This window comes from Gopherus flavomarginatus, chromosome 3 (assembly GCF_025201925.1).
Source record: "Gopherus flavomarginatus isolate rGopFla2 chromosome 3, rGopFla2.mat.asm, whole genome shotgun sequence".
NCBI lineage: Eukaryota > Metazoa > Chordata > Testudines > Testudinidae > Gopherus > Gopherus flavomarginatus.
Genome location: NC_066619.1, coordinates 91196593 through 91216640, shown reverse-complemented (window position 1 = coordinate 91216640; position 20048 = coordinate 91196593). Strand labels below are relative to the sequence as shown.

The following is a 20048-nucleotide window of genomic DNA, read 5'->3' as shown; positions in this document are numbered from 1 at the left end:
GCTGGATGCAAAAAGAAATTGATAAAAATTCTAGGGCCAGATGCTGTGACTTGCTCAACACAGGACTCTCAAGCAATTTATGATGTATTCCAAGTAGAGCTAGTTGAAATTTTGAAATTCTGGTTCACAGAAAATTGTCATTCTGAAATTTCATTTCAGTCAAATTCAGGTCAAAACCAATTTCCACTCCCCCAAATTTCCCACAAACTGGCAACTTTGAAAAACTTCATTCCAGAAACATGGTGTTAGATAAAAGATGATCCCAGACAGCTGGTTCATGAAATTGACATAATTCATGGCAGTTTCACTTCTGCCCACTACTGAACAGTATCATGGAACTGACCTGTGAAACTGACATGGAAAGGGTCTTTAGCAGCTACTGCAGATCCTGGTTTCTACCAGCTCCAGGGCAGACCAGCCACATGGACTGTCCTAGGGCCAGGGAATCCTAGGCCTAGAAACTGCAGGGCTGCCAGGCCAGCTGGCTTTCCAGGCTGCCTGACTGACTCATGGGTCTGGCTCAGCATTAGGAAGTCTGGAAATCCTGCCTGAGATTCAACAAAAATGTGTCAAACCTTAAGTGTTTTCACAAAACCACACTTTACCCCAGCCTCTCTAGCTGGAATGTTTCTCAGCCCCATTTCCTTCTCATGTATGCTTCTAACTCTTGCCTGGAGATATCAGCAGGCTGGCCCCACCATCATTTCCCAGCCTTTTTTCATGGGAGAGGTGGAAATTTGGCTCAGATAATCAAAGACAGAAATAGTAGGTGATGGCAGGAGGACAGCAAAGAATGAGTAAAACATGCAGCTTATGTATAGATACAAATATACTGAAAAATTTTGAAAGCTAAAAATAAGTTGACAAAAACAGTTCATTTTATTCAAGTAAAGACAGTCTTTCAGAAGATAAGACTTGAGGCAGCTATGTGTGAATGATAAATAATATAGAAGTAGAGTCTTTTTTTGACTGTATAGAAAAATAAAAGAACGGTCATCTATTGAAGCAGAAAAGGTATGGGACATTTTGATCTGGCTCATTTTTACAAACATTTGTTTTGATCTTCAACATTTATAAAATTCTGAACAGTCATTTAGCATAGGGAATTACAGGAAAATAAACAAATGGATGATTAATAAGAATAAAGTGAATAAGAATAGCTGAAAGACTTGGATCAATGATATAATTCTAAGGACCAAATTATGGGTCAAATTGTATCCTCTTTTACATCCTTGCAGCCACATTCTCTTCACTAGGATTTGGATATAAATAAAAGCTGAGTCTGAAACTATGCCCTCAGACCCACATGCAGAACTCCAGTTCAAGCCTAAAGGAATTGCATATGTATGTGTGGAATTTACCCCTAAAAACGTTACCATATAGTGCAAGCCACCTAAACCTGCATCTGTTACCTCCCATGTGAGCTTCACTCACTCATCCCAATACCAACTAGAATACATTGAGTACATATAAATAATGAATCAGATGGATTCCTATTCCTAAAATGCTTCCTATTCTACCTGGCTAGATAGAGAGGGGGCATTTGTAACCATATCACATTGTAAATCGGTTGATGGTAGACTTTTTCTTGTTCATGTTTTTTACTTACAAGTTTGTGGCATCTTGAAATTTGAAGTATCTTTAAAAAAAGATTCAAACTACTGGAGGGTTATTTGTGTGTATCATGAAACAGTATGTAAATGTATCCAAAATTAATGTGTTCATCACAGTATACTTTCTAAAGGTAAAGTATTTATAAAGAGAAATGAGTTAAACAATAACTCTGTATGCATCTCTTTTAATTTTTGTTTTAAAAAGTAGAGTCCCCTTAGACAGCAGTGGAAGTAGTATGGAAGTGCATGAAAGAAGTGAGACTTTCAAGTGAGAAAGAGAGAGAAAAAAATAAAAAATACACAGTGATACAGTTTCCTGATTCTGGGGTTGGTTCTATGCCACCTCCAGACTAGCATACTTTAGAACAGGGGTTCCCAAACTTAATTGCATCGTGACCCCCTTCTGACAATAAAAATTACTATATGACCCCAAGAGGGGGGATCAAAGCCTGAGCCAGCTGGAACCCCAGGTGAGGGGAGGGGGCAAAGTCGAATCCCAAGGGCTTCAGTCCCAGGCAGTGGCCTGTAATCTGAGTGCCGACACCCAGGGCTAAAGCTCTTGGGCTTCGGTCCCGGGCCCCAGCAAATCTAAACCCACTTTAGGGTCCCAACCCACAGTTTGAGAATCGCTGCTTTAGAACACCCTGAGCAATGAAAAGCACTGAGGAATCTGGTCCCTTTTGATAGCACTAGTAGCATTATTAATATTGATCCAGATGGAACAGCACAAGGAGATAAAAATCATGTTATGTTGGGTTACTGACATGAATCCAGAATGTAATACAAAGGCCTCAAATAACATTCCAATGGGACTGCATTATCTGGCTGACACTAGAACAATTCCATCAGAATTATGTTGGTTTAGCATATCACTTAAAAATATTTTGAACTAGCTTATAAACCATACCACCACACACAAATTCCCTTGCCTGTTGATAGGTTATTTTACTACAATTGATAAAACATTAAATCTTATTTACTTTTCATCATTATGCTGTTAACTGCTAACATGTGACTCAGTGGGACAATAAAAACAGATTTAGGGTAACATTTTCAAGAGTGCCCAAGGAGCAACATTTTAAAGGTATTTTGGCACTTGAAGATGTAGGTAGGCACCCAGTGCTTTTTTTAAAAATGCCTGGATACCTAAATCTCAGTAAATTTCAGTGAGATTTAGGGTAAAATTTTCAAAGTACCTAAATAATTTAGGAATTTTAATGTTCAAAAAACAATTTAAGTGCCTAAGGATGCAGATAGGCACCTAGTGGGATTTTCAAAATGCAACTGAGCATTTATCTATTTAGCTACATTGTTAGGGTTACAAAAACTTCCTGGGAGTTTTTTCCCCATAAATCTTTTTTGTTATAATTTAAAGAATTCAAAAGAACCATTTCTATTAATTTTAGGATTTAAGTGAATTTTTAGAATTGCAAATTGGCTCTTTGGAGCAATAATACTGTCTTTCTGTTTTGGCAGCAGTCAACAAGTAATATTATTAAATTTTTTTTAAAAATCTTGTTAACCTAAATTTTGATTTGAACTATCTAACAGTATCTTTTTTAAGATGATTGGCGCTATTTTATGACAGGCAACTTCTAATTGCTTCATGAATCTTGTTAGTGTAGTGTAGGGATATTAAAAGTGGTTTATGTTAGAAATGAAAGTGATTCCCCATAATTGCTCCTCCATAATTTAAATCCATAATTAGGACCCTGTCATGCAACTCTTGCTCACCTGAGTAGTCCCTTTGACTCCAATGTAACTAACTCATGTAAGTCTTACTCACATGACTAAGAAGTTAGAAGATCTGGCTTGGTGTTCAATCTATGTCCATCACTGGTGATCTTATCATGCCACTGAAGCTTTTGGCAAACATGTGATCGCTCACTGTGTAGCTGGGTAAATGAACTTCATGATTCATTGGTCTTCCATACTAATAATACCAGGAAAGCTTCTGAAACCAAACCCATGCTAAAGGAGGCAGTTCCTGGGTTTGGGTACAGATATCTTCATTGCTGATCTTGTCCTGCCACTTAATATGGAGCACTGACAAAGATGATAAGAATCTAAAACGTAATTCCACCACTCTTCAGCCTTCCTCAACCACCCATGTTTCACTGCTGTATAATTAATTTCATATAACTAATTCTATAGATCCACAGCTTCTTGATAAGCTTGATGTCATAGTGACTCCACAGAAGCCACTGAAGAGTTCTGAATGTGGTATCAGCTGCTGCTATATGAGCATCCACATTTTTCAAACATCCTCCATCACTGTCTGTGATGATTGCCAAGTATTTGATAGTTGCTACCTACTTGATATCTCATCTGGACAGGCTAATGCTAAGATAGCTGTAATCTAGAGTTAGAGGCTGCTAGATGGTAATGGCCAAGAAAACAGTTTTATCCAGATTAATAACTAACTCATTGCATGCTGTTCCTTCCCTGACCAGATCAGCCATCTGCTGCAATGATTCACCAAATGAACCAACAAGGCAATGTCATCAGCATATTTGAGGGCTTGAAGCAAAATGGTGTTCAGCTCAACGCCACAGACTGCTGCCTCCTCAAATTTACCCATTCACCAATCAATACCAATATTAATGATGGTGACAGGACGCAGCCTTGCCAAATTCCCTTGGAAATAAGATGCCATGTATCTACCATGACTCAAACACAGCTTTCTGTTCCATTATAGAGAGCCTCTGTCAATGACACTCTCTTCCCAGCAATGCTGAGTCACCTCATCAGATCCCACAAGTTTGCTCAATGCACTAAATCAAAAGCTTGACAGAAGTCTATAAAAAAGTTTTGCATACATGGCTTATTATATTCAGACATCTTCTCAGCTGTCTCGAGGTAAAGATCTAGCAACAGTGCAGTCTTAAATGACACTGAGTATCCAGCCTGTGCCCCAAAATATGTAGCTAATTTGAGACATTAAGATAGAAACAAATACTTTTAAAGTGGTAGCATAATACCACTATAGTTGCTACACTTGCCCTTAGTGCCCTTTTTGAACAGAGGGAGGATAACACCCTTCCTTCCAGTCGTCGAGGACAATATTAGTGCTCCAGATGGACTGGAAGAGCTAATGTAGCCATAATACAACAATACTATCACCTGTCTTCAGCAAGTCAGGAGTGATGTTAAAAATTTTTGGTGCCAGCTTATGGACTGCGATCCAGATCTCTTTATGGTTGAAGGAAGGTGGCTTTGACAGAACTTCCTTCCCCTCCTCAAATACAACAGAGACTGTAGGCAATGAACAATTGAGGACCACCTTGAAATGATCTTTCCATCAATACAACTGATCTTGCAGACTCCAGCTGTTGCTGCCATCCCGATTTTTTACTGGGCAAACTGGTGTCAACTTTCACCCCAGACATCACAGATGAATAGAGGCTGTGGAGATCATGCCTAGGCCTAGGGTTGCCAGGCATCTGGTTATCGACCATAATGCCCGGTTGAAAAGGGACTCTGCTGACTCCAGTCAGCACTGCTGCCCCCAGTCAGCACTGCTGCCCAGGCCACTAAAAGTCCAGTCGGTGGCACAGCAGCACTAAGGCAGGCTCCCTGCATGCCCTGGCTCCATGCGGATCCTGGAAGCAGCTGGCATGTCTGGCTCCTAGTCACAGGAGCAGCCACAGGGGCTCCGCACACTGCCCCACCCCCCGTCTGCTGGCTCCACAGCTCCCAACGGCCAGGAACCATGGCCAATGGGAACTGCAGGGGGCAGCACATGCAGGCACAGGCAACGTGCAGAGCCGCCTGGTGGTGCCTCCACCTAAGAGCCAGACATGCCGGCTGCTTCTGGGAGCCACCTGAAGTAAGCACCGCCTAGCCGGAGCCCACGCCCCAAAGCTCCTCCTGCACCCCAATCCCCTGCCCCAGCCCCGAGCCTCCTGCTGCACCCAAACCCCTCATCCCTGGCCCCACCCCAGAGCCCACACCCCCAGAACCCACAACCCCCGCTGGAGCCCACACCTCCTCCCACACTCCAACACCCTGCCCCAGCCCTGAGCCACCTCCTGCACCAAACTCCCTCCCAGAGCCTGTACCCCAAACCCCTGCCTGAGCCCCTTCCCGCACTCCAAACCCCTTGGCCCCAGCCCAGAGACCCCTCCCACACCCTGAACCCTGCATTTCTGGCCCCAACCCAGAGCTCACACCCCCAGCTAGAGCCCTCACCTTCTCTCACACCCCAACTCCCTTCCCCAGCCTGGTAAAAGTGAATGAGGGAGGGGAAGAGCAAGCGATGGAGGGAGGGAGGATGGAGCAAATGGGGCAGGGCTAGGCCAGGCCTTAGGGCAGGGGCAGGATAAGGGGCGGGGTAAGAATATTGGGATTTGTGCAGTTAGAAAGTTGGCAACCCTATGCCTGGCATCAGCCTGTTCTAAACTGGCTGCCTGAGTCAACCACCAGGATTCCTTAACTTTCTTACACAATGATTAGAGAACATTTTGAAGTCAAATCCATGTGGCCTTTGCTTTTTTTCTCGACAAATGTGTCTTTGAATGAAGACTCTAAATTGTAGCCTCACTTTTTTTCTTAGCTCCAACTGCTGTGAGCATCTTCTCCCTGACCCATGCTTGATGTTTGAAGGGCCCAGCACTAAGCTGGTAGGGTCAGCACTGATGGCTTAAAACAACACCATTCCTCATCAGATGACAAAGGAAGTGAGACTTCAGTCTAACGGCCTTTTGCAGTTCAGAATGGCTAGTTATCCGATTACTTGGTTCTAATAAGAGCTTTTGGATGAATTGGGCTAATTTTTGGCTTATTAATTGGCTAACGTCAAAGTTGGAGACACACTTGTATCAGCAGAAGCTGATAGTTTCATGTTCGGCATTTCTGCAAACTCCCATATCAATGACTGTTGACAGCCAAAAACTGTTAACGAGGACACTGCCTACAACGGTCCTAGTGAAACCATCTGAGCTGTATGAGATGTTCTTGCACATCTTCACGTGGATGCAAGAGCAAGTCAGTCATCACCGTATCATTGGCAGCCCCAAATTCCAGCAGTTGCTGTCTGTTTCTGTTCTCCCATTGATTTCAGTGGAGCTATGCCAGTTTATGCAGTGAACAATTTTTCCAGTATTTTTGAAGATTAAAAAAGTGAATTAGTAGCCTACTGTTTTGTGATGGATGGTGTTTCTTATTTTGTAACATGGACATTCACACACACTTCCATCAAAATGAATTAAGTATAAATACTTAATGATCAGGAATGTGAAATCTATGGCAATATTAGATGTAACTAAATATGGTGTAATTGCTCTAGAATAATTGTTTCACTGCCACTTATTAAATAGTCACTGACCATGGTCAAGTCAAATTTATACTTTAAAACTGCTTCCTTCACAACTGGAGCAGCATTCTGATTCAGGATAGAGCCTCCATTTTAATTCCTGCGTGAAGTCATTTTATAGCTCCTCTACCTGACAAGAAGACAGTCATGAAATTTCCAGTAGGAGAATACGGACTTTGTTTGATTTAAAACATTAGAAGTGGATTCTATCAGTTTTTCATGTCAATTACCTATGGTACTGAAGGTATATCTACACTCATGGCAGCACATAGAGTACAGACACTGCACAGCTAGCACAGGTATAAACAGCAGTGTAGATGGTGAGACATAGCTTGGGTGAGTATAGACACATCAGAACCCCCGGTGAATATGCCCTACGCACCCAAGCAGTACCCCACCCATGTCACACTGCTATTTTTAACAGTGTAGTGTCCTTCTGCCTCCTGCTGTGGGAGCCTTTCCCTGCTGCAGCCAGCAGTGGAGAAATGGTCTGGAAGCAGGAGGCAACAGGGAAAACTCTGGCAGGAGGGAACTGCCAGAGTCTTTCTCCATCGCATCCCCACTGCTAGAACCTTTCAGTGCTCTGTGTAGTTGCAGCCTGCCTTTCTATTTGGCATGTAGCTACACATATCCTGCACACTGCCACAATTGTAGACAAGGCCTGAGAGAAAAGCCATGCTTAAGACAGAGTCCTTACTGGCAAAGGCAGTCCCCCCCTCCCCCTAAATTGCAGGCTTTCCTTGAAACCAGCTTGGATCTCTCTGTGTGTTTCTCAGCAGTAACCTTAAAAACAGTCACTTCACAGTTCCTGTCTTTGTTCTGAGTTGCAACCCCACTGTTTGCACATATCCTCCTTCCTTGGCTGCCAGGTGTTCTGAGTTAATATTCCAGTTATTCGTCTTCTACTCATATGTGTTGGTTCCATTCAGTTCTTGATGGCCATTCCTACCAATTCAGGTGGCTACCTAACTCAAACACCTAACTCTTATTCCCCTTGTCACAGTGCGTATCAATCAAAAAAGTGAATGGGTAAACCAAGTCACGCATATACCTCCTACAAATATTATAAAAAATGTCCTTGTTCACTACAATTGCACATGCACCAGTGAAGCCTACCTGATTCAGGACCTAATATTGTAAAACGCTGGGCATGGGCACACCTGACTGCCACTGTGTAACTGACTTCAGCAGGAGCTGAGGGTGCACAGCACCTTGCAGGAGGCACTCAGCACCTCATGGGACTGAGCTCTGACACACACGGATTGAAGATTCTGCCTGCTCTTCAGATTCCCTTGTAATCACCTAGTTGCTCACATTTTCTATTTAAAACCTAACGTATTTTAATAATTATACTTGCCTCATCTACTCCATAGCGCTATACAGTGACTGAAACTAGTCACTTCCAGACAATAATTACTGCTGTCAATTCTTATTCTCTCATTTTGAAAGCAAACACTCATCTCTCTCTGAACACATTTGATTGTTCTTTATCTGTTTTGATATGTCATTTCTTTTAGTCCTTAGGTCACTTGGTAGATTTATAACATAGCCTCTGTTATTTTTTCATCTCTACGAAGATCTTTTGTTGGTTCTGATATGTGTTGTATTTCAATGCATACAAAAGCATTTCAGTTCAGCTTGACATCTGTGGTCTATTCAGCTATTATTTATTTCTGACATACTATTATAAATGAATGACCCATCAAGAGACCAATCCAATTTGTCAGAAAGTCTCCAAACCTCTTAAGTAAAATGTGATTTATCATGTTTTTTCTTGCATATACTGGCTCACTGCTTATAGAGCTATAGTATTATTTTGCGTACATTTGTACAAGGGACGATATTCATATTTAAGTCTTTTATTTCCATTGTTTGTGATTCTTGTAGTATGTTTTCAAAATGAAGCATTGCGCATGAAAAGCATGTGCACAATTCAAATACACACAGTAAACCATTAAGGCCAACATTTTCAAACCTGAATACCCCAAATTAGGCACCTAAATAAGAAGCCTCATTTTTATATGCAGTAAGAACTTTCAGTGAATTCTTTCTTTCCACTGAAGACCCAATCATGCAGTTTGTGCACCAAGGATCATATTTAGGCACCTTGAGCAGCACAGTAAGCATTTTCATTCATTACAATGGGACAGATTCTGACTCCCTTAATCACATGCTTTATCCTGCAGTATGTGCAAAGCCTAGCTAGGAGCTGCCAGCACAAGATTGTGAGGAGGATATGGATACAAATGTTCCTGAAAGCACAGGATGTGGCAACTGGGCATCATGGTAGCATTGGGGCATGTTGATACAGTGGAATGCTGATTTTGGGCCCAGCAAATAAGCACAGATTGGTGGGACCGCATAGTGTTGCAGTAATGGGATGATTCCCAGTGGCTGCGAAACTTTTGCATGTGTAAGGCCACTTTCATGGAACAGTGTGAGTTGCTTTCCCCCACCCTGAAGCCCCAGAATACCAAGATGAGAGCTGCCCTGACAGTTGAGAAGCAAGTGGCGATAGCCCTGTGGAAGCTAGCAACGCCTGACTGCTACCGTCGGAAATCAATTCAGAGTGCGCAAATCTACTGTGGGGGCTGCTGCGATTCAAGTAGCCCAGGCAATCAATATCTGTATGCTAAGAAGGGTAGTGATTCTGGGAAACATGCAGGTCACAGTGGATGGCTCTGCTGCAACGGGGTGCCCTAATTGTGGTGGGGCGATAAACGGAATGCATATCCCTATCTTGGCACTGGACCACCTTGCCAAAGAGTACATAAACCGCAAAGGGTACTTCTCAATGATGTTGCAAGCACTGGTGGATCACAAGAGCTGTTTCACCAACATCAACATGGGATGGTCAGGAAAGGTGCATAATGCTCACATCTTTCGGAACTCCAAGCTGTTTGAACAGTTGCACGAAGGGTCTTTCTTCCCAGACCAGAAAATTACTGTTGGGGACATTGAAATGCCAATAGTTATCCTTGGGAACCAAGCCTACTCCTTGTTCCCATGGCTCATGAAGCTGTACACAGGCAGCCTGGACAACAGTCAGGAGCAGTTCAACTATAGGCTGAACTACTGCAGAATGGTGGTAGAATGTGCCTTTGGAGATTTAAAAGGGCACTGGCACAGTTTGCTGAGTAGGTTAAACCTCAGCAAAAGCAATATTCCCATTATTGCTGCTTGCTGTGCTCTCCATAATACCTGGGAGAGTAAGGGGGAGACTTTATGGAGCGGTGGGAGGTTGAGGCAGATCACCTGGTGGCCAATTTTGAACAGCCAGACACCAGGGCAATTAGAAGAGCACACCGAGGCACGCTTTGAAAAAACAGTTTCATGACTGACCAGGCTACAGTGTGACAGTTATGTGGGTTTGTCCTTGATGCAAAGCTGCCCTCTTTGGTGAATGTACTTCCCTGTAAGCCAATCTCCCTCCCACTTTTGACCACAGGTGGCACAGGAAAAAAAGTCCCCATTCCTCTGAATCCATTCATTCTTTATTTATTAAAAAAAACTTGAGATCACTGACAGTGCTGTGTAAAAGGTAGCCTGGGTGTACAAAGGGTTTGACAATGGGGTGGGATGGGGGAGGAGGGAAGGAGAAGGCCACATTGCTTATTGTAGCCACACTACAAATCAAAGCTGTTTGAATGACAGCCTTCTGTTGCTTAGGCCATCCCCTGGCGCTGAGAGACAGGGTGCCCAGAGCCTCCCCCACCTGCGTTCTTGGGCATCTGGGTGAGGAGGATATGGAATTTGGTGAGGAGGGCAAGTGGTTACACAATGGATGCAGTGGAAGTCTGTACTCTAATTACCTTTGCTGTAGCTCCACCAGACACCTATTATGTTAGTTTGCTTCTCCATTAGCCTCAGCATCTCCTGCGTGTTCCAATAATGCCAGAGGTGAAAGTAAGCCCGTTCCGTCCGGTATGGGGTACCAGCAAGAGCCAGTAAGCCGTGCTGGACCACACCAGCTTCCGCGGCCGAGATTAAAAGGACTCTGGGCTCCCCACAGCAGCGCGGAGCTCTGAGCCCTTTAAATCCCGCCCGCAGCTCTGGCAGCCATGTTGCGGTCAGGATTTAAAGGGTTTGGAGCTCCCTGCCGCTGTGGAGAGGCAAGAGCCCTTTAAATCCCGCCCACAGCTTCAGCGGCCGGGCTGGGGCCAGGGTTTAAAGGGCTCAGAGCTCCCCACCTCTGCAGAGAGCCCAGAGCCCTTTAAATCCCACTCACAGCTTCGGCGGCCAGGCTGGTGCCAGGATTTAAAGAGCTCAGAGCTCCCCACCTCTGTGCTTTATATGTTCAATATGATGAACAAACATTAAAGAATTATGGCAAAAATTCTAAATTTGGGTGTTTAAAATTAGGCATCTTTGCATATTTAGGCACTGTCACCAAGTCACCTGGGTGATGCTCTGAAACTACTCCATATGGAGCCAGCCAGGACTCTGGAGGAGCATGCCTCCTCTCTCTGAGCATACTGTCTCCATGGCCAGAAGCTTAAACAGCTTCAATCTTCCTGGGTCTGACCTTGGAGCATTCAACATCTCCTTCCACACTATGCACTTCCCACAGCAAGTCCACTCGGGCAGGGCTCCTGGGGAAGCCAGAGGGCCCTGCACCCTGTGAAAAATGAAAATGGGGGGTATCTCCCTTTTATGAACATCCAGCCAGCCAGTTATCTATAAAATCCCTTTTAGTAGTTGTTCTCTACTTGCTTTATCTGTAAAGGGTTAAAAAGTCTTCCAGCATAGGTAAAAGGAAGGGAGTGGGCACTTCACCAAAAGAGCCAATGGGAGGGCTAGAACTTTTTAAAATTGGAGAAAAACTTTCCCTTTGTTTGTCTGTGTTGTTCTCCCAGAGAGGATAGACAGGCCTGGAACTATGCTGTAAAAAGCTTTGGGCCAGGTATGGAAAATCAACAGATCATACCTAGAAACTACTAATTTAAAACCCCAGATACGTAAGTGGATCAGGAAATGTCTAGAAAGACAGGTTTATTTCTTGTATTTCTTTATGGCTTGTTGGATTCCTCTGTGCTAACCCCAGGTGCTTTTGTTTTGCTTGTAACCTTTAAGCTGGACCTCAAGAAAGCTATTCTTGATTCTTAATTTTTGCATTTTTTTTTTAAATCTAGGCACAGCCTGAGTTTCCAGATGTATTTTCTTTCTTTCTGTTTTTAATAAAATTTACCTTTTTTAAGAACAGGTTTGAAATTTTGTGTCCAAAGAGGTTTGTGCATGTTGTTTAATTAGCTGGTGGCAACAGCTGATTTCCTTTGTTTTCTTTCTCAGCTCTTCCCTGGAGTGTGGGTGAAAGGGCTTGAGGGTACCCTACAGGAAGGAATTCCCAAGTGCACCTTCCTGGGTTAAAGGGGATTTTGCACTTGGGTGGTGGCAGCATCTACCCATCCAAGGTCAGAGAAAAGCTGTAACCTTGGGAGTTTAATACAAGCCTACAGTGGCCAGTATTAATATTTAGACTCCTTGTAGACCCCCATCTTCTGCACTTGAAGTGCCAGAGTGGGGAATCAGCCCTGACACACCCCAACTCCGCAGTCAGACATGACTCTCAGCCAGCATAAAATGGAACCTGTTAGCACAGAAATCAGTGACTTTCAGCCCAGTACATCTTGTGGGGACAGGAGCCCAGAGCTAGGGCAATGGTCCTCCCTCTGCGCCTCAAGCCAGCCAAGACTGACTCGCTTCCAGCTGCCTGGCCCCTGCCCTGCCCTGCCCATTGCTCCTCCTTCGGCCTTTGTCTCGCTTCCGGGGCCAAGAGTCACCTGGTCACATCCCTCTCTTGGGTCTCAGGTTACGAAGGGGCAGCCAGAGTATCTGTGAAGGCAGCTGGAGCAGCCCCCACAAAAGTCACACACCCTTATTCCCACCATCTAGATATTGGTGCAATACACAGGGAAACTGAGGCATACACAGCATTCATGCAAAACAGTAAGACTCACATAGGCTGAAATACAACATAACAAGGGAAAATCCCCACTACATCACAGGCACCTACATCAATGGCCTGATTTTAAAATATGTTAAGCACCTAGGAACACCAACTGCAGTCAGTGGGAACTGCACATGCTTAGCACCTGCAAAAAGTTTGTGGGCTGCTATGGACTCCAACATACAGAGCAGTTGTATGCCATCTGAGCCTTTGTTGGATCACTTGGGAAGAGAATAGAGGCTGGCTGCTCTGGTACCTGACATCCTCATTCGTAACATGATGAAACTACTATATGTCTGCAATATTCTGTTGAAACTCTACAACAGGGGCTCCACAAGAAGGATATCTGCTGTCACCCTCCCAACTGTTCAATTAAGTTTGGGAAAAAGAGACTCCTCCTGACCAGTGGAAACATGGAATCATTGTCAGAATATGCAAAAAGGGTGGTCTTACAACTGGAGAGGAGTTAGATTACTCTCTGTTGTAGGGAAAGCCATCTGCAGTGTAATACAACACAGGACAAAAGAGGCAGAGGATACAAAGCTTAGAGAACAGGCTGGATTTAGGGCCAAGAGATCCTATGTAGATCAGATATTCACATTAAGAACTGTCACAGAACTGTGTATAGAATGGCAAGTTCCCCTCTTCATTAATTGCACTGATTTTTCAAAAGGTATTTTGACAGCCTGCACAGACATACATTATAGAATATTCTTGAGTGTTACAGAATCCCATTCAAGTTGTCAGTATCATCAAGGCCATGCACAGAGATGCAAATTGCTCGCTAAGGTTTATCAACCAGACAAAAAGTGGTTCAGTGTGGAATCTGGCATAAAACATGCTGCATTTTATCTTCACTGTTGTTTGGCAATGCCATAGACTGAATAATGAAGAAGTGTATTAGCAACACAAACACTGGTATAGCATGAGTAGAAGGCAAATGCCTAGAAGACTTAGACTTTCCTATTGATATTGTGCTACTGAGAAATACCCCTGAAAAGTTACAAACAAAGACAGATAACTTGGCAAAAATAGTATGCCGAAAAGGGCTCATAATTAGTTTTGCTAAAACAAACATCCTCGAAACTCAGACATCTGAGCAGCATCCTATTAACCAGGGGAGACCTCAAGAAGGAAGTGACATCTAGGATAGGAAATATATCCATAACATTTTCTAAACTCAACAAAATATAAAAATCAAAGATATATAGCACCAGAACAAAACTGAGAATTTTCAATCAAATGTAATGTCAGTGCTAACATACAGCTGTGAGAGTTGGAGAGCTACTAAAATGTCAGAGAAAAACTCAGTTCTCACTTTTTGTTTGGGTGCAGCAGAGTCAGATACTTTATTATTTCTCAAGTAATTGCAATTGAGGGAGGGAGTGCCCTAGGACACAGGGTCGCCCTAGTCCCAGACAGGTCTCTCAATAGGTAAAAAATTACAGCAAGCATTTATACTTTTGTTACAGACAATAATAAGCAACAGCTTCATTTTGTTTATACATAGGTCATCCTGATATCTTGTTTTTCTCACTAGAGACTCCAGTCTACATTTCGTATTATCTACACAAGGTCGAAACAACTTCTCACACAGTTCTTTTCCACTTGCCTCACACAATCCTCGCTTCTACAAATCTCACGTTATTAGGGTTACAGTTAGCCTAACTCTTGCTAACAGAGACTGTCATGCATTAAGATCCCCTACAAATCCCTGTCAGTTCTTTCTCTACTTCCACAGAAAACTAGATGCCTTCAAAAATAAGTGCTTAAATAAGATTGTGCTCATTGGTTGGAAAGACTTCATCACCAATGAAGAAATCCAAGAAATCACCAACAAGCAGGTCGTTTCCACCAGAATCCAATGGAAGCTCTAGACATATTTGCAGCATGTACTCCAGATGCCAATGCAGACTCCCACTCCCACATGAAGTTATCAAGTGGAAATCACCTAGTAAGAAGAAACAAGCGTGCCAAGAGAAACCTTAAAAAGAATCCCTAGCAGGAAGGGCAGAATAGTTGATCTCAAGTCCATAGAGCAAATGGAAGCAGCAGTAAATAACAGAGAGGAATGGAAGAGACTGGTGTCCATTCAGTGCTATGACATTGCTGTGGGAAGGATATTAAAAAAAAACAAACCTAAAACTTTGTGTGTTTTGTTCAAACATATAAAATCAAATATTGCTTCTGTGTAGCTTAGTCAAATTTTTCCATTACATTCCATTTCATTTTTATAAAATATCTACTTATGATGTTTTGCTTTTTATTAGTTTTCCTTCTCCTTTTCATCTTGCTTCCTTTACATTTTCTTTCCTTACATGTTATGGCTTGGTGTATATTTTCCTTCCTCTTTTTCTGTTTTCTCTCATTCCAGATCTTACACAATGTTCAGTACACAAATTTCTTAGTTATTTTTTCACTAATTATTTTAACTCTCAATTTTCTTCAAGAAATTTCTATTTTTGGATGTTCCCTCTCTCCACCTCCTTATTCTCCCAGCTTCATCCATATCTTCTCAACCCTTTGCAAGAAAAATCCCCTCTTCCCTGCCTCCATGCATAGGCACAGACATATTTCTATACTGATGGGAAACAGAGGTCCTGCTTCTATGGGACCACAGCATGCCATACAATTCTGGCTGGCGGGGTTGATTAAATAGAACTAACAGCACTGGAAAGAAAACATGAATCCTGCAAAGCATAGCAAAATGCATGCGTAAACAAGAAATTGGGTCAACAACCAAACATTTCCTTCTATAAGAAAGCTAACCTAATAATTTTCCTTGAGGAACAGAAAATAATTAAAATAATGAAACAGGACATAATTAAACTGACTCAAGAACAATGATCTCACCCCACAACAGTGTATTGAGCTGGATATAGTCATCATGTCCATATCAAATGAAATATGACTATTTTCTAGTAGCATCTCCCTGCCATGTTTACATTACTAAATTTGCCTGTTGTTGTCAAGAGGTATCAGCAGTGGGTGCAGCTGAAGCAATTCTTAAAATGGGAGCCTGCAAAACACTATACTGCATCCAATATTATTCTGTATTTTCATTAATTACTTGGATATTGGAATAGAGAGAACACTTAAAAGGATTAAAAATGACACCAAGCTCAGAATGGTTGCAAGCACTTTGGAGGGCAGGATTAGAATTCAAAATGATCTTGATAAATTGGAGAATTGGTCTGAAATCAATAAGATGAAATTCAATAAAGACAAGTGCAAAGTACTACATTTAGGAAGAAAAAAAATCAAATGAACAAATATAAAATGGGGAATCACTGGCTAGGCAGTGCTCCTGCAGAAAGGATCTGTGGGTTATAGTGGATCACAAATTGAATTTGAGGGCTTGTCTATACTACGAAATTAGGTCAACTTAATTTACGTAGACCTACAGCCAACACAGTAATTCAGTCAGCTGTTGGTGTCCACACCAGGAGTGCTTGCACTGACCGAAGTTGGGCATTGACAGCCGTATGCAAAGCCCTGACAGTTGCGTGGGGCTCATAAATGGTGCCCCCATCTGCCCTGGGGTAACAGCCCAAGCTGCAAGCCTGATGCCCACTCAATTTCACAGCACAGAGCGTACCTACCTGAACTGAAATTGACAGTGAGGTAATATCCTTTATTGAACCAACTTCTGTTGGTGAGAGAGACAAGCTTTAGAGCCACACAGAGCTCTTCTTCAGGTCTGGGAAAGAGTACTCCCAGCATTACAGCAAAATGCAAGGTGGAACAGATGGTTTAGCATAAGTAGCTAGCATATATTGTAAGGTACAATTCAAGGTACCTCCCTAACCCTCTCCTTTTGTTCTATGACTGCAGAGTGTTGATGTGTCACTCTATCTTGAATGGTCCCTTACAATATGTGCTAACTATTTATGCTAAACCATCTGTTCCACCTTGCCTTTTGCCCTTCCCAGACCTGAAGAGAAGAGCTCTGTATGGCTCAAAAGGTTGTCTCTCTCACCAATAGAAGTTGGTCCAATAAAAGAAATTACCTTTCCCACCTTGTCTCTCTAATACAAGGGTCAGCAACCTTCAGCACACAGCCCATCATGGTAATCCACTGGCGGACCGTGAGACGTTTTGTTTACGTTGACCATCTGCAGAGATGGCCCCCCGCAACTCCTAGTGGCTGCGCTTCGCTGTTCCCAACCAATGGGAGCTACAGTAAGTGGCAGCCACCACGTCCTATTTCAACCTGTGGTCTATGGACCCCGAGGGTCCGCAGACTATGTCTAAGATTTCCAAAGGGCCTGCACCACTATTGGAAAATTTTTAGGGGCCCGCAAATGAAAAAAGGTTGAAAATCACTGGTCTAGAGAGGAGACACAGTAACAATCATTAAATGTAAAAGGGTGTGATAAAGACAATAGGGATCAACTGTTTTCCATATCCACTGAAGGTTGGAGAGGAAGCAATTGGTTTATTTTGCCGCAAGAGATATTTAGGTTAAATATTAGGAAAAACTTTCTAACTATAAGGATAATTAAACACTGAAGCATGTTATCTTGGGAGGTTGTGGAATCCCTATCTTTGGCAGTTTTTAAGAGCAGGTTACATAAACATCTGCCAGATGTGGTTTAAATATACTTACTGCTGCCTCAGCACAGGGGAATGGACTACATGACTTCTTGAGGTCCCATTCCAACACTTCATTTCTATGATTCTATGATTCAGCTGAGAGTCTAGACAAGGACATGGTCTATTTCATCTTTACTATTATACTATGATGATCATACTTTGGTGTTTACATTACATAAATCCATTAATGTTAACTTTGTAAAGTGGATTGAGGTTCTCAGATGGAGAGGTCCATAGAAGTACCCAGTGTTACTGGTGGACCAAGTGATCAAGATGCTGATGACTGGGTAAACGCCAGGATGCCTAGAGATCACACATCAGGGACGTGTGGGGGTCAAGTGCTCATGGCTGTGCTATGGATTTACAGGTCTCATTCCCTCCTCCGTTAGGAATATATGAGAAATAATCACTATAATACACAGGCTGAAGGAGCCGTAGCCTTTCGCTCTCATAGACTTTTAGGCCAGAAAGCATCATTGTGATCTAGTCTGACCTCCCGCATATTGCGAGCCATAGAACCTCACCCATCCACTCCTGTAATAGACTCATAGCCTTTAGCTGAGTTACTCAAGTCCTCAAATCTTGATTTAAAGACTTCCAGGTGACAGAGAGCATACCACCACTCTAATTCAAAGCAGCAAGAGACTCTGCTCTCTTCACCCTGGGGCTTCTCATAAAGCAGGAAGATGGTGACATGCTGCTGGATCTGAACCAGACCGCAGCAGTGCGGGAGCCCAACCCCTTCCCCCTCCTCCCCTAGCCACACAACCCCTCCCGGTCCCCCATTCTTCATGCTCCTCCCCACCTCATTCAGATACAGAATCCCTGCTCCCGCCTGAGTCTCCTTCTGCGCCATACATAGCAAACTAAGCTCCGCTGCGGAAGCTTAGAGCGTTTGCACATGAGCATGCGCAGAACGCCCCATCCACCCCGCTCCTCCTGAGCGGTAGAGGCTTGCGTACGCATGCGTGAGAACCGGCTCGTGCAATGCAGCCCTGCTGGGGGCGCGGGGTGATTTTGCGCATGCGCAACGGCAGGGGTCCGAACGAAGAGGGTGCCTAGGCTCGTTGCTGCGCGAGACGGAGGCAGTGGGCACGGTGAGGTGACCGGCACAGGGACTAGCGCGGCCCCTAGAGGTGAAGCCCCCGCCCTGCCCGGCCGCTGGGCTCGCGGAGCGGCTGAATGCAGTGGCGCGGCGCGGCAGTAACGCGAGTGCGGGGCAGGGCCTTACCCTTTCCGGAGTGGGAGGGGCCACTCGTGGGCTGGGCCGGGCTTGGGCGCGTGTGTGGTACGCAGTCCCTCGCGGGCCGAGCGCTGCCTGCTGGGGAGCCCCGTGCGGGGCCCCCGCGAGGCCAGCCGCTGGCCGGTGCCGCGGCTGCTGCAGGACTTGGCCTGCGAGCTGCCTGCGCGGTGCGGTCATGGCCAGGTCAGGGTCACTGTGGTTCCAGGGGAGGCGCCTGCGTCCCTCCCCCCCACATGATAGTGCTCAACCCCTCCCCCGGCCGTGGTCTCCTCCCGTTAGGGCGACCAGATAGCAAGTATGAAAAATCAGGACGGGGGGGGGGGGGGTAATAGGCACCTATATAAGAAAAATCCCCAAATATCGGGACTGCCCCTATAAAATCAGGACATCTGATCACCCTACCTCCCCTTGGGAATAGCAGCAACTTGGAGCTGGTGTCACAGGTGACCAGCGGAGGGAAAAACAATTGGCCTCTTTATCTCCTCTTCGCTTCTGTGAGGAAGATCTGGTTTCATTTATTTATTTTAACTCCCCCCGTCACTGTTCTTTGCCCCCCATGATCATTAGAGAACTAGTGAAATGGCGACATTACCAGAGCTAGGAGCGTGAAGGTTGAGCAATCAGAAGGGGCTTTTAAACTGCCTGATTTAAAACTCATTAATTTTGATTCTTCAGTGACTAACATTATTTATGGGAAGTCTTTGCTAAATTTCCAACATTGCTTTTAACTGAGAGATGTTAGTACTGAGAATCATCCATAACTCTCAGAGTAACTCCAGCAAAACTAGGAAAGACTAGGCTTGATATTGCTGATATATCTAAAGTAAAACAAGCGAGGGGGTGGAGAGGAAACCTACAGGCCTTCTAAGGCACAAGACTAATATTTTAATTAATTCTTTATAGGTTACCTTTTATGACACACAGTTTAAAAATAATATTTGAGTCTGAATGTGCTTGCAAGTTACACTAAGTCTATTACTGCAAGAATGACTTACTTTGTACACTTGACTGTGTTCCATGTGTAGTCAATTTCACGGATTCTTCTTGTTTTGGGTCTTTCGCATTGCAGTGGAAGAGAGAAATTTTTGCTGCTTATAAAACCTCAAAAATTAAATGTTTGACACCCAAAATTCCTTTAAGCGTTTTTAAAAAATTGATTGTTTTTCAGGTTGATTATGTAACTTTATTGATGGTTGTCCAGTAGAGGAGTGATGATATTAACATTTTGCAGTCATGGTTTTTGAGTTTATATAGTTAAATCTATTCAGGGGAAGTTTTGAAAAAGGTAGGATCCTTTTTAAAGGGGTTGTCAAATTATGAGCTGGTGAACCTTCA

General features: G+C 43.7%; 2 protein-coding genes across 4 annotated transcripts in view; one reads left to right on the top strand and one right to left on the bottom strand.

Annotated features, from left to right (window-relative positions):
• The window catches only part of AGTPBP1 (ATP/GTP binding carboxypeptidase 1), a 177448-nt gene extending 159122 nt beyond the window's left edge, over positions 1–18326 (bottom strand). Inside the window, exon 1 of the mRNA XM_050945606.1 lies at positions 18276–18326. The gene's annotated coding sequence lies outside the window, so the exon portion shown is untranslated. The remainder of the gene's footprint in view (positions 1–18275) is intronic.
• A 116-nt stretch (positions 18327–18442) lies between these two features.
• Positions 18443–20048, top strand: part of NAA35 (N-alpha-acetyltransferase 35, NatC auxiliary subunit) — a 41637-nt gene continuing 40031 nt past the window's right edge. Inside the window, exon 1 of one of the 3 annotated variants that reach the window (XM_050945756.1) lies at positions 18443–18567. Coding sequence is in view for 1 of the 3 variants with exons in the window: in XM_050945754.1 (XP_050801711.1) it covers positions 18889–18896 (8 nt within the window). In the remaining 2 variants the exon portion in view is untranslated. Of the gene's footprint in view, positions 18607–18784; positions 18897–20048 lie in introns of those variants that run through there. The other 2 variants (XM_050945757.1, XM_050945754.1) reach the window with 2 other exon arrangements.